This window comes from Trachymyrmex septentrionalis, unplaced genomic scaffold, assembly GCF_001594115.1.
Source record: "Trachymyrmex septentrionalis isolate Tsep2-gDNA-1 unplaced genomic scaffold, Tsep1.0 scaffold80, whole genome shotgun sequence".
Taxonomy (NCBI): domain Eukaryota; kingdom Metazoa; phylum Arthropoda; class Insecta; order Hymenoptera; family Formicidae; genus Trachymyrmex; species Trachymyrmex septentrionalis.
The window spans coordinates 2,062,700-2,072,959 of NW_017305988.1; the positions used below are offsets into that span (position 1 = coordinate 2,062,700).

The 10,260-nt window shown below is 32.4% G+C and overlaps 4 protein-coding genes across 9 annotated transcripts in view; all 4 read left to right on the forward strand.

Annotated features, from left to right (window-relative positions):
- The window catches only part of LOC108754663 (60S ribosomal protein L30), a 2,650-nt gene extending 2,237 nt beyond the window's left edge, over positions 1 to 413 (forward strand). The window contains exon 4 of the mRNA XM_018497139.1: positions 200 to 413. Coding sequence (XP_018352641.1) covers positions 200 to 377 — 178 coding nt within the window. The 3' untranslated portion in view covers positions 378 to 413. The remainder of the gene's footprint in view (positions 1 to 199) is intronic.
- A 920-nt stretch (positions 414 to 1,333) lies between these two features.
- LOC108754668 (ribosome biogenesis protein NSA2 homolog) lies at positions 1,334 to 2,730 on the forward strand. 3 transcript variants are annotated; one of them, XM_018497148.1, is made up of 2 exons: positions 1,334 to 1,353; positions 1,900 to 2,730. In XM_018497148.1, the coding sequence occupies exon 2, from the start codon at positions 1,942 to 1,944 to the stop codon at positions 2,719 to 2,721; it is 780 nt and encodes a 259-aa protein (XP_018352650.1). In that variant the 5' UTR covers positions 1,334 to 1,353; positions 1,900 to 1,941; the 3' UTR covers positions 2,722 to 2,730. The 3 variants fall into 3 exon arrangements, with proteins under 3 accessions (XP_018352650.1, XP_018352647.1, XP_018352649.1); XM_018497145.1 differs by lacking the exon at positions 1,334 to 1,353 and adding an exon at positions 1,365 to 1,450; XM_018497147.1 differs by lacking the exon at positions 1,334 to 1,353 and adding an exon at positions 1,631 to 1,719.
- A 1,135-nt stretch (positions 2,731 to 3,865) lies between these two features.
- Positions 3,866 to 6,622, forward strand: LOC108754652 (cytochrome b561-like). Of its 4 annotated transcripts, none has more exons than XM_018497123.1 (5): positions 3,866 to 4,117; positions 5,338 to 5,565; positions 5,648 to 5,856; positions 5,928 to 6,085; positions 6,158 to 6,622. In XM_018497123.1, the coding sequence occupies exons 2-5, from the start codon at positions 5,340 to 5,342 to the stop codon at positions 6,306 to 6,308; spliced, it is 744 nt and encodes a 247-aa protein (XP_018352625.1). In that variant the 5' UTR covers positions 3,866 to 4,117; positions 5,338 to 5,339; the 3' UTR covers positions 6,309 to 6,622. The 4 variants fall into 4 exon arrangements, with proteins under 4 accessions (XP_018352625.1, XP_018352624.1, XP_018352623.1 ...); XM_018497122.1 differs by having other exon boundaries at positions 3,867 to 4,149; XM_018497121.1 differs by lacking the exon at positions 3,866 to 4,117 and adding an exon at positions 4,559 to 4,725.
- Positions 6,623 to 8,173: 1,551 nt separating this feature from the next.
- The window catches only part of LOC108754625 (chitinase-3-like protein 2), a 4,280-nt gene continuing 2,193 nt past the window's right edge, over positions 8,174 to 10,260 (forward strand). Inside the window, exons 1-2 of the mRNA XM_018497061.1 lie at positions 8,174 to 8,251; positions 8,588 to 8,851. Of these exons, the coding sequence (XP_018352563.1) occupies positions 8,193 to 8,251; positions 8,588 to 8,851 (323 nt within the window). The 5' untranslated portion in view covers positions 8,174 to 8,192. The remainder of the gene's footprint in view (positions 8,252 to 8,587; positions 8,852 to 10,260) is intronic.

The window sequence follows — 10,260 nt, forward strand, 5'->3', positions numbered from 1 at the left end:
AAGTATCAATTAAATGAGTAATCTACATTAAAATTATGTATTAAAAGAGATTAATAATATTGATATGACTGTCAATTTGTGTATTATAAATCGTAAATAGGAGTACTATGGAGTAGTCTCCTGTCCCTGCTTGTAAGTGCAGGGAATATTGAATTATAATTCTTCAACATTTAAAATATGATTTGTTTGGATTTAACAGGAAATCCGAGATCGAATACTACGCGATGTTGGCAAAAACTGGTGTACATCATTATACCGGGAATAATATCGAGCTAGGTACAGCCTGCGGTAAATATTTTCGTGTTTGTACGCTTTCGATCACAGATCCTGGCAATTCTGACATTATAAAGTCAATGCCGACTGGCGATCAAGCATAATGTACATTTTTAATTTAATAAAAAATACGAAACAATTTTGACAAATTATTTTTTATTTAATTCTGCCCTTAATGTACATATTTGTATGTATACATACAAGAGAGAAACCTGAGAGGTAACGCGAGAGCCTTTTTCCTGTAACCGCAAAATGTCGCCGCACACTACTGTCCTCTGAAGAAATGGATGTAAACTGCACAACAATATCCATTTTTTTGCGGTGCTCCTGATGAAAATGAATTGCTGAAATAATTACAATCTATCAAATTACTAGAGATTCAGGTTTCTCTCTGTATTCATAATCAGATCTTATATTTAAAATCGTCTTAAGTATAATACAATCTTAAAATGTGAACTAATCGAACAGCCACATTAGCATCTTAGGACATTACTTAAGATCTTAAAATAAGAATCGACTGAATACCGAAATGAATTCCGACCTTAATGCATATTGTACACTGGATGCGATGAGAGATGAGCGATGATATCCAATAAGAATTCTACTTTGTATCGGTACGTACAAGCAGAGCTTTCACGATAGCTGATATGTAATATAAGAAATTTATTTGTTAATACTTTTAAAATATTTAATTTTAATTATATTGTTGAGAAAGAAATTAAAAAAAAAACAAATATAGGTATTCAAATATAGTATGGGAATTTCTGAAACATGGTGGATCACAAATCAATGCGTTACTTTATTATAATACAATTTGCAATTTGAATAAAGTTGGAATTCTTCTAATTGTAAGCAAACTACATTTAATTTAAAGTTGTAAAAAAATTTAAATAAATAAAAACGAATTGACTTGTATAAGAGGCCTTCCATCATCCCTGCCAATTTTATCGCAAAGTAGCGTAGTGGAGCATCATTCGCGGAGTGTGATTACCCATTTTTTACAGTAATTTGGATCCACTTTGTCAGGGGGCAGTAGTGCGCGGCAGCATTTTGCGAGTCCCAGGACATCTAAGATTTGAGGTTAGGTTCTCTCTGATTCCAGCATGGTCGGATGGTAGTAGTTGTTTCATCTCCATCTCGTGTTTGTCATATTATTGTTCCTACAGCGTAGTCGGAGGTAAATTTTGATGCAATTTTTTGTGAATTAATCCCGGTTGTACTAACGTTATGTTGATTTTAAGCGAGGCTTAAAACTATCTTTCCTTCTCTCTAGAGAGAAAAGGATATCTCCAATATGTATGCAAGTTAAAAGACAGTATATGTGCTTTCAATGAGGTTATTGCCTCTGGTCCTTCGGTGTGCTATATGTACTCTGATTATATCAAATTATAATTTATCGCGGTAACTGCTTCGGTAAAGACAATACTTAAACGAATATTTGTTCAGGTTAATATTATACAAGTGAAATTATTTCCTAGATATTTAATATTATTTTCTCTGTAACAATATTAAATATGACAAATATAATTATACACAGTACTATTGTAGAAAATTACAAAAATTATACTAGTTTTAATGTGTTAATAAAATATATCCAAATTATTCAAGTAATAACTTCTTTTTCAGAAAGAATTAATTCTATGTGAGTATAAAAATTCATATAGAAAAATGCCACAGAACGAATATATTGAGAGGCACCGTAAGCTCTATGGTCGCCGTTTGGACTATGAGGAAAGAAAGAGGAAGAGAGAGGCTCGTGCTCCTCACAAACGAGCAGAGCAAGCCCGTACTTTGCGTGGTTTAAAAGCTAAAATGTTCAACAAAGAACGACGCAATGAGAAGATTCAAATGAAAAAGAAGATTAGAGCTCATGAAGAGAAGAAAGTAAAGGTGAAGTCTGACAAGCTGCCGGAAGGAGCATTGCCTGTATATCTGCTGGATCGTGATGTTACAAAACGCGCGAAAGTGCTATCGAATATGATAAAACAGAAACGAAAGGAGAAAGTTGGCAAGTGGGATGTTCCAATACCTAAAGTTAGAGCGCAATCAGAAAGTGAAGTTTTCAAAGTAGTGAGAAGCGGGAAGACGAAACGAAAATCATGGAAGCGGATGGTGACTAAAGTGACCTTTGTAGGAGAGAATTTTACAAGGAAACCACCGAAATTTGAAAGATTCATCAGACCGATGGCATTGAGATTCAAAACTGCACATGTAACTCATCCTGAGCTCAAGGCAACTTTCTCGCTGCCGATCATTGGTGTTAAAAAAAATCCGAGCTCTCCTATGTACACACATTTAGGTGTTATTACCAAGGGAACTATTATTGAAGTAAATATTTCAGAATTAGGTCTTGTAACACAATCGGGTAAAGTTGTATGGGGAAAATTTGCTCAAGTTACGAATAATCCTGAGAATGATGGATGTATCAATGCTGTTTTGCTTGTATAAATTTGTATTATAATTCCAAATTATGATTTTATTGATAATTTTTGAAATAATATTTTATTGTATGTACAATAACAACAATAATTCACAACAATTTATATTAAAAATACAATATAATAATTAGGAAGGACATATAAGAGTCAGCATATAACACAGTATTATAGTAATAATGAGGAACGACAATATAATCAGATACTAATATACAATAATCAAATATTTAGTCGTATGTTAGTATCCAATTATATTAATTGTCGTTCCTCATTCTAACTATAATATTTATTAAAATATTAAAACTTATTAAAATATCGAATATTCGAAGATGACTCAATCAGGAAGCTAAAACATGTAATCATCATTATTTATATTTTATGTATTAATTTTGTAATATTATATGATTATTATAGCTGACTCTTATATGCCGTTTCTAATTGTTATATTGTATTTGACATGAAGAGTCCTTGTACTTGTTTTTATATTAAAAAATAATTTATCCTGTAAATGCATACTCTATACATAGCCATAGTCATACTTTATGAATACACTACTTATTTTATACTACAGATTAAACAAGCGCCACTTTTGAGTAAGAAGAATAATTGAAAAGACACTTTCACTTTTCTTTTTTCTATAATGTTATTTCATCAAAATTACATTTTTCAACTTAATATTAGAATATTATTGATACAAAAAAATGTACGCGTGCGTGCGTGCGTGCAAGTAGAAAAAAGGCACATTTTTTATTAGGGTGTAGTCACTAATCCAGCAGGAAAACAAATATCGTGTGTGCCGCAAATTTTAATCAGGTTAGCTTAATAAGGATTCCAACCTATCAGAAACCGTGTATTCCAGTGTATCCAATATCTGATAGGTTGAAAGTCTTATTCCTAATTCCTTATTCCTTCTATTGTGGCTGCACCTTAACTGACGTTGGTGTAACTGGCCCTTTGATTAACCAATCGGAAGAATTTTATTAATTGACCAATTAAAAAATGCTTCGATGCATTTGTAGCATCAAGTGGACCGTAGCCCGGGGTGATATTTCCGACCCCAGTTCAGGGGGTCGATTGTGTATCTCGAAATAAGACGAAAATTACATAAATGAACAAATTTACTAGGAAATTCATAATTCAATTGGTCAACACTTGATGAATTTGTTCACTTTTGTAATTTTTATTTTATTTCAAAACACACAATCGACTTCCAGAACTTGGGATGGAAAAAGAACAGACCTTGAGCACACATAGCTGAGCGTGTTCCTGAACGCACCTGTATAGGTGAGAGATATCAGGTGAAAGCCTTCTCTTATCTCGGAAAAAAAAATCAATAATGTTCCCTGTCACGTGACGTCACACGAAGTGAACGCATGGACAGGTCTCGCGATACTTGTTGATCTTATCCGGTAAGTATCATTTTACAAGAGTTGTACCAGGGGTAAGTACGTTCGATACATGGTTTGTTTCGTTTGTTGAAAGCTCCCCTTATGTCGAATGTTGCGATAACAATTATCGCATCGCGTTAAGTGTTAAATACTGCTGAGTGCTGGTCTATTTGAGAGATAAAAGTAACAGTTGTCATTTAAATAATTTCTGTTTCTCCATATCATTTAACGACGAAATGTACACTGTCATCTAATGACACTACTTCTGAAACGTATATTTGAAACGTCGCATTTATAAGTAATCCACACATATAGAATTTAACGTGTAAATTAATTAATTTTGCTGTTATTTTAATACAGCCTTAATCGATATGGTTTAAATGTGTAAACTATTAACATTCTTATAGACAGTAATTCGTATGTATCTTGTTTTCATTTTTTTTTTCTTGGTATGTGTAAAAACGTAAAGATATCTTCTACCATCTGTTTGTCTTCTGTTTTTCACCTGTTGCTGCTATAAATTAGTGTCTAAAAAAAAGTGTCTAAAATAATAACTCATCGTTATTATTTGGATTTTATACATAAAATGCAAATGTCGAATTATCCATATGAATATGTAAGATGTGTAGGTATGTTTACAACAGCCAGAAATTTGATAAAATTGCTGCGATGACAGAAAATTGACATAAATACAAAATTAGCAGATAATGAAATTTTAGAGATAATGAAATCGACTGAAAGCTAATTTTTGTGGAAAAACAACTATTTTGTTGTTCATTTATTTATTCAAAAAAGCTTCACAATTTAATATATAAGGAATATAAATTATATTAATAACTAGAGTGTATGAATTTTGAAAACTCATGACATAGTTCTAAAAAATTTTTACATCATAATTGAAAATATAATGTGGAAAGAAAGTGAAGTTATAAAACTTGTATATTTATTATCCTAATTAAACATTATTCTAATTCGGAAAATTCAAAAAATGCTCTGAAAAATTACTAATTTTGAGATGTTGGTTATGTTTCTATCAACACAGCAAGTTACGTAGCTTCATATAATGTAAAACATTTATAAAATAAACTTAACATATGCTTGTCTACATTGTAAAATTCATTTTATATATTATTTTACATGCTATATTTATTAATATTCATCAATATTAATCAATATTTTTTTTGTATTTATTAACACTTATCAATATTTTTATCACATGATGAGATATGAAACATTTTTAGATATGGAGCAAATAAGAGAGTCACCCTCTCAAATTCAATCTCATTCTCTGGAAGGTTTCATTCCTCTTCTCACTCTTACTGAGGGATGTGGCGCGCTTCTTATAATCTTGATGGCTGTGTGGACAGGATATTATAGACAAGGTTTCTCATGGAGATCTAATCCGAAACTCGAATTTAACTGGCATCCTTTATTAATGACTATAGGGCTTGTATTTTTATATGCCAATGGTACAATATAAAAGTAAAAAGTTTCCTGCATCACATATATGCTCGTATACATATGATTTACGAATCTGTCTTCTACTTGTAGCCATGCTTCTCTATAGAACGCAAAGAAATGTTCGCAAGCGGCGACTAAAGTTAACTCATGCAGGAATGATGTTATTTATTATATTGTTAGTGGTGATCGCTTTAGTAGCCGTTTTCGACAGTCACAATCTTGCTCCGACTCCTATACCAAATATGTATTCCCTACATAGTTGGGTTGGATTGACTACCGTAATATTATTCTGCTGTCAGGTAAAATCTATGAAACTTGTTTGACAATCTTGCATTCATAGATATATGTATCAATGTATCTTTGTTTACAGTGGGTCGCTGGATGTGTTTCCTTTCTTTATCCCGGATTGCAAACTCCATTACGAGTTTCTTATATGCCATTGCATGTATTTTTTGGCATTGCTGCCTTTGTGGGCGCAATTGCTTCGTGCTTGTTGGGACTTAACGAGAAAGCGTTCCTTGCATTACCGTTAGTAGTGGTAAACTGTTTGTCTAATACGATGAGTAATAAAAATACATTTTTTTCTATTTGAAATTTCAGAGAATATTCAGCTTTTGTCAGTGAAGGGATACTGATAAACTTTATAGGATTGCTGCTCGTATTGTTTGGAGGCTTATCTGTATACTTAGTAACACAGGAACGTTATCGGCGTTTATCGAGATCTGAAGATGAAGTTCTGTTATCCGGTTAATATACGAATTATGATGTGTTGCCAGATTTGTTCATCGATATAAACAACTGGATTACTATTCCAAACTTAATAAGTATTTACTTAATAAGTATTTACTACAAATTTCTTATGTGAGTTTTCTTATGTTAATTTCATAAATAAGATTGATCCAATTGATTGGAGCACATACACAAAAAAAAGAATAAAAAAACAATGGCCGCGTTTATGTCAGACAAAGCTGCCAGCTGTTTTACTGAGTGATAGAACATGATTGATTAGACTGTTGACAAAAATTCTCAATGTTTTTAAGAATTTTTCAGATTTTAAAGGAACATACAAAGATCAGTCTAAAGTATTCAACTAAAATTTTATCAAAATTAAAACAAAATATTTCAATTTATACAAAAAATCTGAAAAATTTTCTAAAGTTATAAAATCTAAAGTTAATACGGAAATTCTGAAATTATATAGAAATTTTGAAAAATTCTATGAAGAATTCTAAAAAAAATTGTATCACAACAAGTAAAAATCAATTGTGTATAACCGCTCAGTAAGCAGCTCTCTAGTTTAGTGAGCAATATTTTATTATATCTTTTTTCATTCTTGTCTACTTTTTGATATCTTAATAAATAAAAAATATATATATATGTTTATAAGTTAATATTTATATAGTAGTTCAGAAGTAATGATTTTTCCGGAAACTATGGTGCTATTATACAATATATATGTAATATATAATTGTTACACAGAATGACAATGTATATTTTGTGGTTTATATTTCTAATTAATTTAATTAACAACTGATTGAAATGTAATATATATATATATATATATATACACATGTATAAATATGTAATATCAATATATGAGATCTCATCACAAAAGTAATTTTAATTTATGAAAATGATCGTTTTCTAAAAGAAAGCAAGGCGCATGCAGAAAGCAAAGTGAATTGATTTATGATCAATATAAATCCAAAATGTTCAAAAAGTCCTTTATTCATTTATCACGCTTTTCAAGAGTGGTCCTTACTCTTTCATCTTTATTCGATTATTTTATTCTATTAAATTATTTTCTAAAAAACAAAGATACAAAGTTCGTTTTTTTTTTATACCTGCACTAGACTACTTTCTCTCACTTTCGCCAAATATCAAATATAAATCTATAGGATATATTTTACTTCAAATTCCAAAGTATATTAGTTCGAATATATAGAAACAGATGGTTCCGTTTGTTCCTTTTTCTAAATCGCAATCTTATTTAAAAAGCGTGAACGAAAACCGGAATCGTGATCTCTAAAAATTAACATTCTCTCTCTCTCTCTCTCTCTCTTATAATAAATAATTAGTCCCTATAAAAATATTTCGTTTCTATTATTATAACAACTCGATCAAAAATGCACTCGCACCGCTCCCAGATACTTCCGCCCTCTGGGCCTGCATTTCCGAACCAATTGACAGCGGTAACGAAAACAAAAAAAGAATGGAAAATAACAAAAACATTTCGCGCCGTCGTACCGTGCGATGTACGCGCGCATATATATCGTGGCCCATTTAACTCGCCCATTTAACCCGACGGAACGGAACACGCCCATTCCGCGCTTATGCAATTGTTAACTGATTGTAAACACCGTCGTGCCAACCGTCGCCGACGACGTATTCTCCGCGAGACGCGTGTATCACGTGTGCGGGTACACGCGAACCGTCGCGTTTTTCGCGACTAAGCATCGCGCATAGCATTATAAGCGTCCCCGAGCCGTCAGAGTCGTCCAGATAAGGATTGCCGCGCGAGCTGATAACTACGGCGCTCTCGGTCCTCGAGACTTCTCTTCCACCTTTCATTTCTCGCACGGAAAGTAATTCGGCGTGAGCGCTCGATAGTGCAGTACAAATAATAAGTCATTCAATGGTTAACCAAATACCTGTGCCGCAGGCCAAGTATGAATTACTAACCAACATACGACAGTGAGTACATCGAAAGTTTCTGCGAAATAAAAGCGCTCGGAATGCGAATGCGTCGCCCTCCGGAGTTGCTTTTATAATCATTTTATAATTAATACATACGAGAGAGAGAGAGAGAGGGGAGGGGGGAGAGATAAAGGAAATTTGTATCGATTTCTCGCGCTACGACAGGCAGTATGTACGTCATCGCTGGCTTTTCAACTTCCCCGCCTCTCGATGCGAAAGGTCATACTTGTCGTTATTTGTATAAACGCGATTAGACTAACAGGTTTCCCATAGCTGATCGTCTTATAGTCGAACAGATTGAATACGATGGTCTGAAACGAAGACTGCTTTCAGACCACGCTGGAGAACGCAGGTCGTTTGCCTCACTTTGTCATTCCTGATTGTCGGGGTGTTGTTTATCACGCGCGCCTGGTTCGGCATACTTCTACTAAAATCTCCGAGGACCAACAGATTCGTCGAGGAACACATTGACGATGCCAAGATTGCTACGTGGCTACGTCGGGCTCGGATGTACGCCGAGTCGACGAAGGAGAATCAGAATGCGGACAGGAACACAAGTGTCAGCGCATCGGAGCAACACCGCTACGATACAACCGGGTAAAAGATTGAGCAGATATGATTTTTTTTTTTTTATCAATACGATTGGAAGACCGTTTATGTTAAATACATTACTTTAGATACGAAGGCGCCACTCCGGTCTGAATGTTAAGAGGTTGAACTACTATGTATATATTCATTTCAACGCAGTCGATCTGAAAAAAATTTTTTTTTTATCCATTTTAGATTTATATTTATCTAGTAAGCAGAGTATTAACATTGGGCTAGCAGTTTATCATTCAGAATAATGCATCAATTGCGTATGTGTTGAAATTGTGTTCTGCAAGAAATTTGTCGACATGGAATATGATCCATTTGATGCTGCAAATGCTTTAAAGCATTCTTTGATTTGTCACTTTATAAAATTCTTTCTTCTGATTAGTCAACGAAGCATTTGTAGCATTAATTGATTCGTATCCCTAATCTGACAGCAGAAATTATTACGGATGTTTTTTATCTTACTAATAAATACCTCAAGTTTTTTGTCATTATTTTACATTTCTGAGAAATATGCCTCATAAGAAGCCAGGATATTTAAAATCAGAACTGATTGGTCGACCCTACTGCTTCACTTTTCCAATTCCATTTTCCGATTCCATTTTCCGTGTCCAGGGACGACACTCTCTCAAATATATACAACTAACCAACTATGAATATTAGTTTTATTTTTTATATAAGTACTTAAAATATGCTTATATAAAAAAATATGATTTATATAAAATTTCATTATGATGCAGAAATTAGTTATTCTAATGGAAATAAATAAATAAACAATATTTATTTATTTTCATTACAGCAGGTGGTAAAAATTATTAGTTTTTATTGAAATAATGTTTTATCCAAGTCCTAAATCGCCGCTGAATTTTTGCTTTTAAATGTGATCTAGAATAATCTAATTTTTCCATTATTTTAAAATTTTGTGTAATACATCTTTAATTATTCTACTGAGTTTTTCTGCATAAATAATTTTAAATACTCTTAAAACGCTTATACAAAAAATTGAGACTTTGGTCAGTATTTTTTAAATTCTAATATTACAACAATATAAAATGACAAATAAAGAAAATAAATTATACCGCGTCCACGGAGAGAACGACCATGAGCCATACATTTTATGATCAGATTGGAGGATTCGAGCAACATTATTTAGTTCCGCATGCATTATTGTCTTGGGGCAAGACAATAATGCATGCGGAACTAAATAACGCACTCGAGTCCTCCAATCTAATATAATAACAATGTGTTACATAAAAATGTGTTTAAATATTATACAACTTTTGCATATCTAGTTTATTTAAAGTACAATATTAACTCATTTGTAAAAATGGGTGAGATACATCCTTAAATATATCTATTTAAATGGAATATATATATATATATATATATATATATATATATATATATATATA